This window comes from Monodon monoceros, unplaced genomic scaffold, assembly GCF_005190385.1.
Source record: "Monodon monoceros isolate NGI ecotype Baffin Bay Population unplaced genomic scaffold, NGI_Narwhal_1 Super_Scaffold_18, whole genome shotgun sequence".
NCBI lineage: Eukaryota > Metazoa > Chordata > Mammalia > Artiodactyla > Monodontidae > Monodon > Monodon monoceros.
In genome coordinates this window covers 152,868,820-152,887,164 of record NW_021703774.1, presented here as the reverse complement: position 1 = coordinate 152,887,164, position 18,345 = coordinate 152,868,820, and the positions used below count along the sequence as shown (strand labels likewise).

The following is an 18,345-nucleotide window of genomic DNA, read 5'->3' as shown; positions in this document are numbered from 1 at the left end:
CAACTCTGAATTGGCATAATGAAGCAGTTATAATGTATGATAACTACCTAGGGCACAAATGGTCCCTGCCTTTGAAGGTATTAATTCATACCGTATTGTTCTTTATAAGGGGTTAATTTGTTTTTGTTGTTGTTGTTTTTAAGTTTCCCACAGTAATCATATAGGGGGTTTTCTTGATTGTTAATAAAGTTTTGGGGGTTTTTTTGCGGTACACGGGCCTCTCACTGTTGTGGCCTCTCCTGTTGCGGAGCACAGGCTCCGGCCGCGCAGGCTCAGCGGCCATGGCTCACGGGCCCAGCCGCTCCGCGGCATGTGAGATCTTCCCGGCCCGGGGCACGAACCCGTGTCCCCTGCATTGGCAGGCAGACTCTCAACCACTGCGCCAACAGGGAAGCCCCCCACCTTTTTTTTTTTTTTTTTTTGGCGAGATAATAAAGTTTTTATACATGCTGTATCTCCTTGTTTTCTTATGTATATAAGTAAAGTCCATGTTTTATCATAAACAAAATAATGAATATAGTGATGATTACCTGATATTTCCTCCTTCACCCTAAGTGTTTATTTAAGTCTGTGAGTGATTTATCTCACATTATGCTTTTTCTTGGATATCATAGAATCCTTTGACCCACTGAATAAAGGACAGGGAATCCAGGCACGTTCCCGAACAAGAAGACGACACAGAGATGGCTTCCCCCAGCCCAGACGAAGAGTAAGCAGTAACTTAATTTTTCTAGCATTTTCTTTTCTTTGTTGTTTTCCAACCTTGTATTTTTGTCCTTTTGTTTTTGTTTTTTTGAAGTCAAAAACCATATCTTTTATTTTATATTTCCTCAGGAGGGACTTTTTATTTTGTTTATATAATCAAAGGATTTTTCTGTTAGTTTTTTATAATCGTTGTTACACACTTTCCTCTTTTTTTTTTTTTGCGGTACACGGACCTCTCACTGTTTTGGCCTCTCCCGTTGCGGAGCACAGGCTCCAGACGCGCAGGCTCAGTGGCCATGGCTCACGGGCCCAGCCGCTCTGCGGAATGTGGGATTTTCCCGGACCGGGGCACGAACCCGCGTCTCCTGCATCGGCAGGCGGACTCTCAACCACAGCGCCACCAGGGAAGCCCTGCACACTTTTTTTTTTTTTTTACTTGGGTTAGTTGTCATCTTATTGAGTTGTGTTTTTTATTATGGATATAATTCTTTTATCAAATATGACTTTTCCTCCTATTTTGTGACTTCATTTTTATTTCCTTAATAGTGAAAAACAACTTTTTCCCTATTTCCATGGTTCATTTATTTATTTTCTTCCAGTTTTATTGAGATATAATTGACATAACAGGACTAAGTTTAAGGTGTAGAGCATAATGATTTTTTTTTTTTTTTTTTTTGCTGTACACGGGCCTCTCACTGTTGTGGCCTCTCCCGTTGCGGAGCACAGGCTCCGGACGCGCAGGCTCGGTGGCCATAGCTCACGGGCCCAGCCGCTCCGCGGCATGTGGGATCCTCCCGGACAGGGGCACGAACCCGTGTCCCCTGCATCGGCAGGCGGACTCTCAACCACTGCGCCACCAGGGAAGCCCCGAGCATAATGATTTGACTTATATACATCATGAAATGAATACCACAATAAGATCGTAAACATTCATCGTCTCATATAGATAAAAAATTAAACAAAAAAAATTTTTTTTTTTACTATGAGAACTCTTAGGATTTACTCTCTTCACAACTTGTATATATAGCACAGAGCAGTGTTCTTTATATATATCATGTCACACATTATACCCCTAGTACTTACTTAAACTGGAAATTTACGCCTTTTGACTACCTTCATCCAGTCTCCCTCCCCCTACTCCCTGCTTCTGGTAGCCACAAATCTGATCTCTTTTTCTAAGAATTTGTTTGTTTGTTTTTGAAATATAATTGACCTACAATACTTTGTTAGCTCTTGGAGCACAACATACTGATTCAGCATTTCTACATATTTCAAAATGTTCACTAGGATAAGTCTAGTTACAATATGTCAACATACAAAGATATTACATAATTATAAATGTGTGATTGTATTCCCCACATTGTACATTTCATAACATAACCATGACTCATCTACTTTGTGACTGGAAGTTTGTACCTCTTAATCTCCCTCACCTATGTCTCTCATCACCCCAACCCCCTCCCCTGTGAGAACCACTTGTTTATTCTCTGTATCTATAATTCTGTTTCTGTTTAATTATGTTTGTTCATTTGATTTTTAGATTCCAGATATAAGTGAAATCATATAGTATTTGTTTATCTCTGTCTGATTTGTTTCACTTACTGTAATACCCTCTAGGTCCATCCCTGCTGTCACAAATGGCAAGATTTCATTCTTGTTTGTGGTTGAGTAAGAATTCCATTGTATGTAACTCTGTGTGTGTGTGTGTGTGTGTGTGTGTGTGTGTGTGTGTGTACCACATCTTATTCATTCATCTAGGACACTTAGGTTGTTTCCATATCTTGGCTGTTGTCAGTAATGCTGCAGTGGACTTAAGGGTGCATATATATCTTTTTGAATTAGTGTTTTTGTTTTCTTTGGGTAAAAAATACCCAGAAGTGGAATTGCTGGATCAAATGGTAGTTCTATGTTTAATTTTTGAGGAAGCGCCATACTGTTTTCCACAATGGCTGCACCAATTTACATTCTCACCAACAGTGCATGAGTGTTCCCCCTTTTACACATCGTTGCCGACACTTGATATCTCTTGTCCCTTTCGTTGTAGTCATTCTGACAGGTGTGAGGTGATATTTCATTGTGATTTTGACTCGCATTTCCCTGATGATTAGTGATGTGGAGCATCTTTCCGTGTGTCTGTTGGCAATCTGTATGTCCCTTTTGGGAAAATGGCTCTTCAGATCCTCTGCCCATTTTTTAATTCCATTTTTTTTTTGTTTGTTTGTTTGTTGGATATTGAGTTATTTATACATTTTGGATATTAACCTCTTTCCAGATATATAATTTGGAAATACCCTTTCCCATTCAGTAGGTTGCCTTTACATTTTGTTGAGGGTTTCCTTTGCTATGCAAAATCTTTTTAGTTTGATGTGGTCCCATTTGTTTATTTTTGCTTTGGTTGTCTTTACCTGAGGGAACAGACCCCAAAAATATTACTAAAACCGATGTCAAAGTTTCCTGCCTGTGTTTTCCTCTAGGACTTTCATGGTCTCAGGTCTTACATTTAAGTCTTTAATACATTTTCAGTTTAATTTTGTATATGGTATGAAAAAGTGGTCCAGTTTCATTCTTTTCCATGTAGCTGTCCACTTTTCCCAACGCCATTTACTGAAGAGTCAGTCTTTTCTTCATTGTACAATATAGTCTTGCCTCTTTTGGCATAGATTAATTGACCATAAAAGCATAGGTTTATCTGGGCTGTCTATTCTGTTCCATTGATCTGTGTGTATGTTTTTGTGCCACTACCATACTGTGTTGATTACTGTAGTTTTTAGCATAGTTTGAAATCAGGGAGTATGATACCTAGCTTTGTTCTCCTTTCTCAAGATTGTTTTGGCTCTTCTGGGTGTTTTATGTTTCCTAATGAATTTTAGAATTATTTGTTCTAGTTCTGTGAAAAATGCCATTGGTAGTTTGATTTTATTGCATTGAATCTGTAGTTTGCCTTGGGTAGTGTGGTTATTTTGACAGTATTCTTCTAATTCACAAGAATGGTATATTTTTCCATTTGTTTGTTTAATCTTCAGTTTCCTTCATCAGTGTCTTATAGTTTTCTGAGTCGAGTCTTTTACCTCCTTTGTTAGATTTATTCCTAGGTATTTTATTCTTTTTGATGCGATTATAAACAGGATTGTTTTTAAAATTTCTCTGACAGTTTGTTGTTTATAGAAATGCAACAGATTTTGTATATTTTGTATCGTGCAACTTTACTGAATTCATTGGTGAGTTCTCATAACTTTTTGGTGGTGTCTTTAGGATTTTCTATGTATAGTATGGTGTTATCTGCAAACAGTGACAGCTTTCTTCATTTCCAATTTGGATTCCTTTTATTTCTTTTTCTTCTCTGATTGCTGTGGCTGGGACTTCCAATACCATGTTGAATAAAAGTGGCAGAATGGGCATCCTTGTCTTATTCCTGATCTTAGAGGAAATTGTTTCAGTTTTTCATCATTCAATATGATGTTAGCTGTGGGTCTGTTATATATGACCTTTATTACATTGGGGTATGTTCCCGCTGTAGCCATTTTGTGGAGAATTTTTATCATAAATGAATGTTGAATTTTGTCAAAGACTTTTTTTGCTTCTGTTGAGATGATCATATGACTTTTATTCTTCAGTTTGTTAATGTGGTGTATCCCATTGGTTTGCAAATACCAAATTGTTCTTTGCATCCCTGGAATAAATCCCACTTGCTCATGGTGTGTGATCCTTGTAATGTATTGTTGAATTTGGTATGTTGATATTTTGTTGAGGATTTTTGTGTGTATGTTCATCAGTGATATTGGCCTGTAATTGTCTTCTTTTATGGTCGTCTGCTTTTGGTATCAGGGTGATACTGGCCTCATAGAATGAATTCGTAAGTGTTGCTTCCTCTGCTATTTTTTGTAATAGTTTGAGAAGGATAGGTATTAACTCTTCTCTAAATGTTTGGTCAACTTCATCTGTGAAGCTGTCTGGTCCTAGACTTTTGTTTGTTGGGAGTTTTATGATTACTGATTCAATTTCATTACTAGTAATTGGTCTGTTCATATTTTCTATGTATTTCTGGGTCAGTCTTAGGAGAGTGTACATTTCTAAAATTTTTCCATTTCTTCCAGGTGGTTCTTTTGGTGTATAATTGTTCATAGTAGTCTCTTAAGATCCTTTATATTTCTGTGTTGTTTGTTGTAACTTCTCTCTCCCATTTTTTAAAAAAAATTTATTTGTACCTTTCTTTTTTCCTTGATGAGTCCGGCTGAAGGTTTATCCACTTTGCTTATCTTTTAAAAAGATCAGCTCTTGGTTTCATTGATCTTTTCTATTGCTTTTTAGTCTCTAGTTTATTTTTGCTCTGATCTTTATGATTTCTTTCCTTTACCAACTTTCGGTTTTCTTTTTCTAGTTCCCTTAGGGTATAAGGTTAGGTTGTTTATTTGAGATTTTTCTTGTTTCCTTAAGTAGGCTTGTCACTATAAACTTACCTCTTAGAACTGCTTTTGCTGTATCCCATAGATTTTGGATTCATTTTCATTGGTCTCCAGGTATATCTTGATTTCCTCTTTAATTTCTTTGGTGACCCATTGGTTGTTTAATAACATATTGTTTAGTCTTCTGTGCTGTGTGTTTTTTACAGTTTTTTTGTGTATTTGGTTTCTAGTCTCATAGCATTGTGGTTGGAAAAGATGCTTGATATGATTTTACTTTTCTTAAATTTACTGAGACTTGTTTTGTGGCCTAGCAAGTGATCTAGAGAATGTTCCATGTGAACTTGAAAAGAATGTGTGTTCTGCTGCTTTTGGGTGAAATATTACATATATATATATATATATATATATATATATACACACACACACACAAACATATGTGTGTGTGTGTTTATTCTGTATATAGCTATTAAATCCATCTCTTGTAATGTGTCATTTATGGCCAGTGTTTCCTTACTTATTTTCCTTATTTATCTCTGTCCATTGATGTAAGCAAGGTTTTAAAGTCTCCTACTCTTGTTGTGTTACTGTCCATTTCTCCCTTTATATCTGTCAATGTTTGCTTTATGTATTTAGGTGCACCTTTCCTATCCTCTCATATTCAGTCTTTGTGTGCCTTTAGATTTGATGTGAGTCTCTTTTAGGCAGCACTGTGGGTCTTGTTTTTGTATCCATTTAGCTACCCTATGTCTTTTTATTGGAGCATTTAGTCCATTTACATGTAAAGTAATTATTGATAGGTATGTACTTATTGCCATTTTGTTAATTGCTTTGTGGTTGTTTTTGTAGCTCTTTTTTGTTCCTCATTGTTTTGCTCTCATCCCCTGTGATTTGATGACTATCTTTAGTGTTATTTTGGGGTTCCTTTCTCTTTTTTGTGTGTGTATCTATTACTGATTTTTGGTTTGTTGTTACCATGAGGTTTATGTATACCAGTCTATTTATGTTTATACATGATTATTTTAAGTGCTGATCTCTTAATTTTGAATACATTTTACCAACCCTGAATTTTTACCCTCCCCACATTTAATGTTTCTGACATCATATTTTACGTTTTTTGGTTTGTGTATTCATTACTACATATTATGGATATAGATAATTTTACTACTTTTGTCTTAATCTTTCTAGTAGATAGTACTGATCTACTATCTTTACTGTATGTTTGTCTTTACCAGTGAAATTTTTCCTTTTTTAATTTTCATTTTTCTAGTTGTTACTTTTTCTTTTCTGCTTAGAGAATTCCCCTTAACATTTTTTATAAAGCTGGTTTTGTTGTACTGAATTATTTTAGCTTTGCTTGTCTGTAAAAAACTCTTAATCTCTCTATCAAATCTGAATGAAAGGCTTGCTGGGTATAGTATTCTTCATTGTAGGTTTTTTCCCTTTCATCACTTTACATACATGGTGCCAGTCCCTTCTGGCCTGCAGAATTTCTGCTGAAAAGTCAGCTGATAGCCTTGTGGGATTTTCCTTTAACGTAACTAGTTGCTTTTCCTTTGATGCTTTTAAATTCTCTCTTTATCCTTAATGTTTGCTATTTTAATTATAATGTGTCTTTGAGCGGAAATCTTTGAATTGAGCCTGTTTGGGACTTTCTGTACTTCTTGGACTTGGATGTCTGGTTCCTTTCCCAGATTAGGGTCGTTTTCAGCTATTATGTCTTCAAATACGTCCTCTGCTCCTTCCGTGCTCTCTTCTTCCAGGACCTCTACAATGTAAATGTTAGTACACTTAAAGTTGTCTCAGAGTTCTCTTGAACTGTCCTCATTTTTTAAAATTCTTTTTCTTTTTTCTCTTCAGTTTGAGTGATTTTGACTACACTGTCTTCCAGTTTGCTGATCTGTTCCTCTGTATCAGCTAACCTACTGTTAATTCCTTTTATTTCACTTATTGTATTTTTTGGCTCTGCTTGCTTGTTCATTATATTTTCTAACTCTTTGTTAGAAACTTCTAACCTCTCACTGTGTTCATTCTTCTCCTGAGTTCTTTGAGCATCTTTACAGTCATTACCTTGCAGTCTTATTGGGTAGAATGCTTCCTTTGGAACATATTCCTCTGTTGCCTTATTTTGCCTAGTTCTTTGTTTTTATTTCTATGTATTTCATAGGTTGGTTCCGTTTACCAATCTTAGATAAGTGACCTTATGTAAGAGACATTCTACGGGGCTGAGCAGCAGACTCCCCTCTAGTCACCAGAGCTGTATGCTCTAGGGGTGCCCTGTATATGCACTGCATGGGCCCTTATGACAAGCTGACTACTGTGGGCGTTCTGGTAAGCATGGTCAGCATGACTGACTACTGTGGGCGTGCTGGGACCAGAAAGTCCAAGACTGGTTGATTGCCAGACCCTGCCTAATGCAGAGGCCTCCGACTCTGGTGTGGTTGGCTGCAGCCTGGGGAGTTCTGGTCCTGGTGGGCAGGGCCAGGTCATGGGGCAGCTGGCTGCAGAGCCCTGAGGAGTTCCCAGGCTAATGCTGTCTTGCTGGTGGGTGGGACTGGGTGGAGGGTGGGTGTTCTCGGCCTGGTTTTGACCCACTGGCTTACAGGCTGGGTCCTGACACAGGTGACTACAGGGTTGCGGTATACCCAGGGGCTAGTGTCTGCTCTCTAGTGGGCAGGGCCAGGGCTCATGGGATCCCAGGGCTGGTGCCAACCAGTGGTGGGTGAGGCTGTATCCTGGGACTAGTTCTGTTCCATTGGTGCACAGAGCTGGGTCCCAGGGTCTCTGGCTGGGGGGCCTGGTTCCTGAAGCTGGTATTGGCTTGTGGATGTATTGGTCTAGGTCCCATGGTATCCTGGGGCTAGTGTTGGTCCACTGGTGGGAAGAGCCTGCTCCTGAGGATCTCTGGCTGTGGGGCCCTGGTGATCGTAGAGTTGGTGTCAGCCTGCTGGTGGGCAAGGCCAGGGCCCAGGAGGTCTTGGGACTAGTGCCTACCCACTGGTGGGCAGAGCCTTGTTCAGGGTGGCTGGGGGCTCATGGGAGCCTAAGGCAGCAAACTTGCTGGTGTTTGGGGCTGTGTCCCCACCTGGCTAGCTTCTTGGCCTCAAGCGTCCCAGGATTGTTGGCAACTGGCTGGTGGGCAGGCTGGCTCCAGTTCTCATTTAACTTAGTGGGAGGAGTCCAAAATGGTGCTTGCTAGCAGCAGTGTTCTCATTGTAGAGTGAGCTCCCCAAAATGGCTACCGCCAGCATCTGTGTCCCCAGGGTGAGTCCCAGTTTCCTCTTGACTCTCTGGGAGGCTCTCTGAAATCAAGTGGGTCTGACCCAGTCTCCTTTCAAATTACTGCTTTTGCCCTGGGTCTCAGATCATGTGAGATTTTGTGTGTACCCTTTGAGAGTGGGAGTCTCTTGTTTCCTGCAGCCCTCTGGCTCTCCTGAAAACAAGCCCCGCTGGCCTTCAAAACCAAGTGTTCTGGAGGTTTATCTTCCCAGTGCAGGAGGTGTGGACTGGGGAGCCCTATATGGGGCTCAGACCTCTCACTTCTTGGGGAGAACATCTCCAATTGTGATTATCTTCCCATTTGTGTGTCACCTAACCTGGTGGTGTGGGTCTTGATTATACCGTGTCTCTGCCCCTTTCTACCCATCCTGTAGTTCCTTCTTTATATCTTCAGCTGTAAAAGATCTTTTCTGCTAGTCTTCAGGTCATTTTTATGGCAAGTTGCTCTGTACATAGTAATAATTTGGTGTGCCCATGGGAGGTGGGGAGCTCAGGGTCTTCCTATTCTGCCGTCTTGGTCACCCACACTAGGACAGAACTTTTTACTTTTGAGAAGTCCACTTTATCAGTTTTTATTCTTTTATAATTTGTGCTTTTTATTATCCCATCTAAAAATCTTTGCTTAACTGTGGTAATTAAGATTTTCTCTTACATTTTCTCCTAGTTTTATAGTTTTCTTTTATGTTTTCTGTGATCCATTTTGAGATAATTTTTATGTATAAGTTAAGGCATCACATTTCATTTTTTTGTGTGTATGGATATACAGTTGTTCCAGTACCACTTTTGTAAACGCTGTCTTTTCCTCTTCAGTTACATTGGCACTTTTGTTAAAGTCAACTGACCATATATGTCTTGGTCTGTTTCTGAAACTATTCTGTTCCATTGATATACATGTCTATTTTTATACCAGTACCAACTGACTTGATTAATGTAGCTTTACAGTGAGTCTTGAAATAGGAGTGTAGGTCTTCCATCTTTGTTCATCTTTTTCAAAGGTTTTATTTGAATTTCCATATACATTTTAGAATCAGCTTGTCAATTTCTACAAAAAAGCCTGCTGAAATTGTGATTGGGGCTGTTCTTAATCCATGGATCAATTTGCAGAGAATTGACATCCTAGCAACTTTGAGCCATCCAGTCCATAAAGATGGTATCTTTCACCTTTATTCAGATTATCTCCCAACAGTGTTTTGTATTTTTCATTTTACAAGTCTTATACTTTGTCAAATTTATCTAATAAGTATTTTAATATATTTTTGATCCTGTTGTGAATAGCGTTATTTTTAAATTTCCTTTTCTAGTGTTCTTCATTGACATAGAAATAGAGATGGTTTTGTATATTGATTTTATATACGGTGATTTTGCTCAACTGAAATCCTTAGGATTTTCTACCTACACAATCATATTATCTGTAAATAAAGGCAGTTTCACTTTTTCCTTTACAATCTTAGTGCATTTTCTTTCTTTTTTTGATTTACTGCATTAACAAGGATCTTTAGTACAGTGTTTAGTAAGTAATGAGTGCAGACCTTCATGCCTCTTCCCAATTTTAGGGAAGTGTTCAGCCTTACAATATTGAGTATGATGTTACCTATATGTTTCTCATAGATGATCTCTATCAATTTCAGGAAGTTCCCTTCTATTTCTAATTGCTCAGAGTGTTTTTGATTGTGTTTTGAACTTTGTCAGGTGATCTCTTGAGATGATCATCTGGTTTTTCTTTTCTGAGTCTTTTAAAGTGGTGAAATACATTAATTTTTTAAATTATAAACTAACCTTGCATTTATGGGATGAGCACTACTTTCTTTTGATGCTTTTATTCTTCTGTACGTTGCTGGATTCAGTTTGCTAATATTTGTTAAGGTTTTAAGTGTCTCAGTTTAAAAGAGCTATTGATCTGTTTTCTTGTGATGACTTTATCTGGCCTTGCTGTCAGGATAATAGTAACGTAAGTGAGTTAGTGTTCCTCCTCTTCTATTTTCTGAAATACAGTTTATATAATTACTTAATTCTTGGGTAGACTTCAACAGTGAAGCCATCTGGGTCTGGATTTTTTTTTTATGGGAAGGTTTTAAAATATGAATTGAATTTCTCTAGCTACTTAGGTTATCTGTTTCTTCTAGAGCAAGCTTTGTTAGTTTGTGTCTTTCAAGAAATTTGTTCAATTTATCTAAGCTGTCTAGTTTATTGTCATAATGACATTCACAGTTTTATTATTCTTTTTATATGTGTGGGGTCAGGTGTTGATAATTTGTGTCTTTTTTCTTTTATCCCTGATCATTGTAGCTAGAGATTTGTCATGTTTTTTTAACCTTCTAAAAGTGCCAGCTCTTCATTTTATTGATTTTTCCTTTATCTTTTCTTTTTATTGATTTTTGCTCTTCTTTTTATTATTTCCTTACTTTGGGTTTTAATGAAGTCTTTTTTCTAGTTTCTTAACACAGAGGCTAGATTATTGATTTTAGACTTCTTTCACTTCTCATAGAAGCATTTTAATACTGTAAATGCCCTTATAAGCACTGCTTTAGCACTATTACATAAAGTTTGATACGTTTTGTTTTCATTTTTACTTAAGTTCAAAATATTCTCTAATCGCATTTGTGGTTTCTTAACATGTGTTGTTTAATTTCTGAGTTTTCAGGATTTTTCTAACACTGTTTCATTACTGATTTCTAGCTGAATTCCATTGTAGTTAGAGAATTTATTGAGGCTTCTTTTAGAGCCATCTATTCGTATGTTCCATTAAATAGACCTGAGTGGTAATAACTGTTATTCATACCTCATTGGGTGGATCCAGCATCCGGAACATAGTAAATACCCAAATGTTAGTGATTATTAAAATATTACCTTCTACACTTCAATTTTCTCTTTTTTTCTTTTCTCATATGGATTGGATTAGATGACTAAGCTCTTTCTAGCTCTAAGAACTCTGAATCTTTGGGATCTAATACTAAATTGCATTTTCTGTAAATTTATGCCCATTCTGTCTTTGAGAATCCCGATTCTTAAAGCTCTGAAACTAAATTTTATATTCTGTAAATTTTTGGAATTCTTACAGGGACGGAAGAAGTCTGTAGTGTCTGTGGAGCCCAGGAGTCTTATTCAAGGAGCCTTTCAAGGGTGCTCAGTGTCTGGGATGACACTGAAATACATGTATGGGGTAAATGCCTGGAAGAACTGGGTTCAGTGGAAAAATGCCAAGGAAGAGCAGGGGGATCTGAAATGTGGTAAATACACGGCATGAATTTGTGTCTCGATTTAGGGGGTGGGAGGAATACAGATAAAGTCATAAGTCTACTCAAAAGGGATAAATAGTAGGTCAGAAATCCCATAAAACTTTGATTTTGGCTTTACTTAATTTTTTTCCCCATCTTTATTTATTCTCATTAATTTTTCTTTCTTTGTCAGGAGTTGAACATGCCTCATCTAGCCCGTGTTCTGACCCTTTAGGAAGTGCTCAAGACCATGCACTCTCTCAAGAATCTTCAGAGCCAGGCTGTAGAGGTAAAATTTCTCTCCTTGTGATCTGAATTGCTTGTAATATCATTGTTGATTTTAAATTTGTAAATGGAATATTTAAAATTATTTAAAATTTGAAGTTTATGTTTAAAAAGAGAAATTAATATCCTCTCCCAATTTTAAAGAGCTTGTTATAAAGGTAAGGTTGTATCTTCTGATCATGAGTTTCTTGTGCAAATATAAGGAATTCTGTTTCTTTTTCCAACACTATGCAAGTAACTCAAATCTGTTTTCTTGAGCCCTATATTTGTAGAATAATCAGTGTGGAACCCAGTGTAACACTTTTTGTTGTTGTTGTTAAGAAGAATACCTGGAAAAGCCTTGCTGTTACTGTAGGAATTTTTCCTATCAAGGAGCTGTATATGATTGACCATGATTGCAGGTTTCATTTTTGGTGCCAAGATCTTTGGAACCCAATAAACAGTTCAAATAGAGCAACACTGTATAATTTTAGAACCCTGATCATTAGCTTTCTTTTTTCCCTGGTTGTTCTATTCTAAACTTTGTTTTCAGTTTGTATTTTGCTTTTTTATTATCTGTGTTTTATATAAGATACTTATACAATCTTTGTGGGATGAGATGGGGCAGGAATGAATATGTCCTTGTAACTAGATTTTTTTGTCCCTTTCCAACTATACCTTCTCTCTAATACCTGGGTGATTGCATGCACTCTTGGCTTTGCCTCAGTCTACCCTCATTATTGGAGCAGTTAGTTGCTGCTGTGGTCTGTGACTGACTCATGGAGTTCCCACAGATCAAGTATAATCTCTCTGCTCCAGAGTGATATAAATATACTCCTGTTATGGGGGTTTACTAGGCCTTTCACCTTCCAGTTTGAGTTTTTAAGAAAGAAGGAAGGGTAGGGACTTCCCTGGTGGTCCAGTAGTTAAGACTCTGTTCTCCCAAAGCAGGGGGCACAGGTTCAGTCCCCTATTGGGGAACTAAGATCCTGCATGCCGCACAGCGTGGCCAAAAAATAAACAAACGAAACAGTGGATATGTAAGTCAACTGTACTTCAATTTAAAAAAATAAAAATTTAAAAAGAAAGAAAAAAGGAGGGGTAGTGAAAATGGAGAAGTAATATTGTATTAGACCACCAAGCCTAAATGCAGTAGCCACAGGGGATGCCTACTCATTTCCGCTACTCATTCATCCAAAAAAAATACTTACTGAATACACCTGTCATGTATAAGGCATGGTTGTAGGCACTCAGGTGAAAAGATCAGACATGGTCCTTGCCCTCATGAATCACCTATTTCAATTTGCAAAACCAACTCAGGGGAGCTCAAATGTATCTTTGGAAACATGCAGTGTTTTCTAAATGCAGAAAAGCAGTAACTAGAAAGAGTGTTTCAACTCATCCCACAGTGTGGACCAGTCTGTTGCAGTAAGATCTCTACAAGTCAAATTAGATAACTCTCCTGCCTAAAACTAATTCAGTTCTTAGTTGTCTTCAAACTCTTAATGTAATACATGAGGCTTACCATGATCTGCCCGCATCTGCCCTCTTTTCTTTTCTGCTGTTCACCTGAGTCCCCTGAACCTTTTCACTTTTGTGGTTGAGCACATACTATATTTTCTGGCATTTTCAAAGGCATGAAGTTATATGTTACTTAAAGTGTTCCTTATTCAAATAAATATGACTTTAAAGAAAGTTAAACAGCATTCTTTTTTGCAGATATCTCCAGAGCCTTTAATATGTTAAAAAACATTGTGAAAAAAAAAAAAAAAAAATTGTGAATTCTTTAGAGGCAGGTATAACATACTGCTGTTTTCCAAATTTATCAGATCTTAGAAACCCAGTTTTCTTGAGTTCTCACATGATTAGTATTTTGTGGAGTATACTTCGGGAAATCTTTTTATATCCTCAAATTGGAATTCTTTCTCCACTTGTTTAATTCTTCTCCACCTTTCACATCTCCCAGAATCTAACATGACCCTTCCCTGTCTATTAGATGGCCCTTATTTTTTTTCATAGAATTTTATTTAGATAAAACCCCTGTCATAGCACCCTATTACATCATATGTGCTTCACTGTCTTTATTTCTTTACCTAAAAAAGCCTTGAGATCAGGATCTGTCTTTAATCCATGTATTCACCAGTGTACACCACAATACCTGGGGCAGTGTAGTCAGTGTTTATTCAGTGAATTGAGTAATGTTATTATTTTTCTATAAGTTAGTATTTCAGATGTTTTCTACCTTTCCACAGTCCGCTCTGTCAAGCTAAAGGAAGATATTCTGTCCTGCACTTTTGCTGAGTTGAGTTTAGGCTTATGCCAGTTTATTCAAGAAGTGCGGAGACCAAATGGTGAAAAGTATGATCCAGACAGTATCTTATACTTGTGCCTTGGAATTCAGCAGGTATGAAATTCAATAATTGTTACAAAATCTATTGCATTTTTAATAATTCTGATAGAACTTGTGAATTAAGCTGAAAACTTATAGTGTATATTGTTTGTTTGGTATTGCTCGTATACTCTCTTCTTAATGAACTACTGACCCTGATTTAAAAGTCTTGGTCATATAAGCCTTTTATAAGTTAAACTGAGACTGTTAGAATAAGAGAAATTGAGGTCGGTGCATTTTATTGGTAAATGCACAAAAAAGGCATAAATAGTTCACAAAAGAAGTGACATAGGTGATTTGACATAGGTGACAGGAGACATCCTTGTCAAAAATCGTTTGACTAAATATGCATGTGTTTATTTTGGACTCTCAGTTTTTAATACATTGGTTTATGGCTATTCTTATGGTAGTACTCACTATTTTGATTACTGTAGGTTTGTAGTAAGTTTTGAAATTGGGAAGTGTGATTCCTCAAGATTCTTTTGGCTATTCGAGGTTCCTTGCAATTTCATATCAATTTTAGGATCAACTTTTCCATTTCTTCAAAAACTAAACTGTTGGGATTTTGATAGGATTGTATTGAATCTGTAGATTGCTTTGGGGAATATTGCTGTTTTAACAATTTTGTCTTTAGATTCATGAGTACAAGATGTTTTTCCTAGGTGTTCTTTAATTTCAGCAGTTTTATGTAGTTTTAAGTGTGTAAATCACATACCTCTTTTGTTAAATTTATTCTTAAGTATTCTATCTGATGCTGTCGTAAATGGAATTTTCTTAATTTTCTCTTTGGATTGTTTATTACAACTGATTTTGTGTTGCTTATACTATGCAGCTTTACTAAGTTCATTTACTAGCTCTAATAACTAGTTTTTTTGTAGACACTTTAGAATTTTCTATATATAGGTTCATGTCACTGCATATAGAGATGGTTTTACTTCTTCCTTTCCTATTTCAACACTTTTTATTTCTCTTTCTCACCTGATTACTCTGGCTAGAATTTCCTGTACAATGTTCAGTAGAAGTGGCATTTTTATCTTGTTTCTGATCTAAGGGGGAAGTGATTTTTTTTTTAAACCCATGTATTTTATAGGTACTCATATTTGAGTAAATGTACAAAACTCAATTCTGTGTATTCATAAAGGAAATGTTTTTTAAGATTGAAATAACTCCTGACTGTTACCAGTAGTTGCCTTTGTGTAGTGAGTTTGAGTATATCTTTCTTCCACCTTTTCTGTATTTTAAACTCTTTCCATAATGAGGATATAATATTTTTAAGTTGTGAAAATAACTTTATTAAAATAAAGAAGAAAATGAAGAATACTTTTCAACAACAAAACTGTAATCTGGCAATACAATCATAAATTGCCTTTGAAGAGGCCTATAAAAATGCACGTTGAAATGGTGTGTAATTTTTATTAGCCGGAATAAATTTAAGTGGAAATAAAAATTTACTGCAAGTCATACATAGATCAAAAAGCAGGAAACCAAGATAGCCATAGATAAATAAGTTTAAAATACCAGATCTTAAAAACACTAGGGGCTTCCCTGGTGGCGCAGTGGTTGAGAGTCCGCCTGCCGATGTAGGGGACACAGGTTCGTGCCCTGGTCCGGGAAGATCCCACATGCCGTGGAGCAGCTGGGCCCGTGAGCCATGGCCGCTGAGCCTGCGTGTCCGGAGCCTGTTCTCCGCAACGGGAGAGACCACAACAGTGAGAGGCCGCGTATCACGAAAAAAAAAAAAAAAAAACACTGAAAGATTTTTAGCATATAATTATGCTACTTTGTGTTATTCTCTTGTTCTATTCATTGTATTTCTCTGAAGTGCTTGACTCTGACCTGACCTGCACCGTCAAAATATTTAACAGTAATTTACTCAAGCTGTTGCGTGTTTCCCATTCTGTGATGTGATTCTTTTTTTTGGGGGGGGCTGCATTGGGTCTTTTTTTTTGTTGCTGCGCACGGGCTTTCTCTAGTTGTGGCGAGTGGGGGCTAGTCTTCATTGCGGTGCGCGGGTTTCTCATTGTAGTGGCTTCTCGTTGCAGAGCACAGGCTTTAGGCACATGGACTCAGTAGTTGTGACTCACAGGCTCAGTACTTGCGGCACACGGGTTTAGTTGCTTCGCGGCATGTGGGATCTTCCTGGACCAGGGCTTGAATCCATGTCCCCTGTATTGGCAGGTGGATTCTTAACCACTGTGCCACCAGGGAAGGCCCTGTGATATGATTCTTGATGGTTATAATTAGCATACTTTTAAGTCGTATAATTAGACTTGAACTTTTTGAAGGCTGGCTTGTGAGGCAGAGAGTTGAGAGCTGTGGTTAGAAGCCTCCAAATAAATAGTTTTAAATTTTGGATAGCCTCAGGTTATCTGACACTAGATAACTATATTATTTGCAGGAAGTCATCTTATAACTAGGCTAAAAAACAAACAAACTGCTAAGAGCGCACCTCAGACATTGAGAATTAGAAAAATGATTTGAGAAATTTGAATTAGGACCAATTTTTAGTATATCAGTTTTATTAACTAACTAAAAGGTACTTATAATTATTTTATACCATTCATGTTTTTAAAAGGAAATAGAAAACTTTACCTTACAAGCTCAGTGCTCAAGATAATGCTAATTCATGTGAAAAGCATCTTTAGCTTAAATTGTGGTGTTTTAACTGTATCCTTAAAATGGTTCACAGTATTGTAAGGATAAAAACTAAGGGTAAACTATATTCCTAAAAATATTCTTTTTAAAAACTTGTGGGTTTTTTTGTATCAACATATATGTTTCCATTTTTTTCTCTTGTAGTACCTGTTTGAAAATGGTAGAATAGATAACATTTTTACTGAGCCCTATTCCAGATTTATGATTGAACTTACCAAACTCTTGAAAATATGGGAACCTACAATACTTCCTAATGGTAGGATGATTATATTTTGATTCTTTTCATGATATACCTTCTTAAATTGCTTGTTTTGTGATTCTCTTTTTATAAATTGTTCATTTTATATTTGTCTTGATTTATAACATATTTGGACTTTTGAGGAGAAAGTCTTTGGTTTATTATCAATTATTTTAGTAAAAGTATACCTTCCATACAGTACATGAATAGATACTAACTATTGAATATAAAAAACAACTGAAGGTTACATTTACTTTTTAGAAACCATTTTTGATCTGGTAGTTTTGGTAAAGTTGTACATGGTATCAGTAGCTGGTACATATGCTACTTTTAGACTCTGTTAGCAATGGACCTTTTTCAGTAGTTTATAAAAAGTACCCTGAACTGGTTGTTAAAGAGAGTTAAGTCTTCATCCTTGAATTGTCTGTGCCATATGTCTTTGGATAAGTCCCTAATTCACTCCTGGTCTCATGCTCCTTGGCTATGAATGGAGAGGTTAAATGTGATGCCCAGAAATGTGTGCCCTTTCTGTTGGGCTACAGGGCACCTTTGACGCATTATGAGCAGTGTGGTGGCATGATGCATTTAGCATTCAAATAGGGGGCTAGAGACATAGATTTTTGCAAGTAATAAATCTGTGTTCATGGATAGTCTTCCAGGAATAGAATGCAGAAGCAGCAACAAAGGGGATTGGGGAGAGAACGTTAGGAAAGACCTGTGTTTAAGGGGTATCATGAGGAAGGTCCATTTAAAAGTATACTCATTTTATTTTTTCTGACCTCTGCTTTTCAAGAAAAATCCAGATAAGTTATCGTGAAGCAATCGCTCTTAATATAAATTTAAAATAAGAAGAGATAGGAGGGAGAGAGAGCTCTATCTGTCCTCTAAAGATATTAGACAAATAAAACTGAACCAGTTAACAGTAAACAGAATGATCTCAAACAGGAGTCTGCAAACTGCAGCTCATGGGCCAGATCAGGCCTGCTGCCTGTTTCTGTATAGTACATGAGCTAAAAATATTCTTTACATTTCTAAATAGTTGGGGAAAAAATTAAAGAAAAATATTTTGTGGCCTGTGAAAATTGAATGAAATTCAAATTTGTTTCTATAAATAAATTTTACAAATAGCCACACCTATTTGTTTATGTATTGTCTACACTTCCTTATCTTTTACAGCAACAAAGTTGTTTTCAAAGCCCT

At 36.9% G+C, this 18,345-nt stretch overlaps 1 protein-coding gene across 7 annotated transcripts in view; it reads left to right on the top strand.

The window, feature by feature from the left end:
- Window positions 1-18,345, top strand: part of ZMYM4 (zinc finger MYM-type containing 4) — a 175,142-nt gene that overhangs the window by 143,869 nt on the left and 12,928 nt on the right. For all 7 annotated transcript variants that reach the window (XM_029228133.1, XM_029228131.1, XM_029228134.1 and 4 more), the window contains 5 exons: window positions 615-709; window positions 11,443-11,611; window positions 11,793-11,888; window positions 14,116-14,267; window positions 17,052-17,163. In XM_029228133.1, the coding sequence (XP_029083966.1) occupies window positions 615-709; window positions 11,443-11,611; window positions 11,793-11,888; window positions 14,116-14,267; window positions 17,052-17,163 (624 nt within the window). The remainder of the gene's footprint in view (window positions 1-614; window positions 710-11,442; window positions 11,612-11,792; window positions 11,889-14,115; window positions 14,268-17,051; window positions 17,164-18,345) is intronic.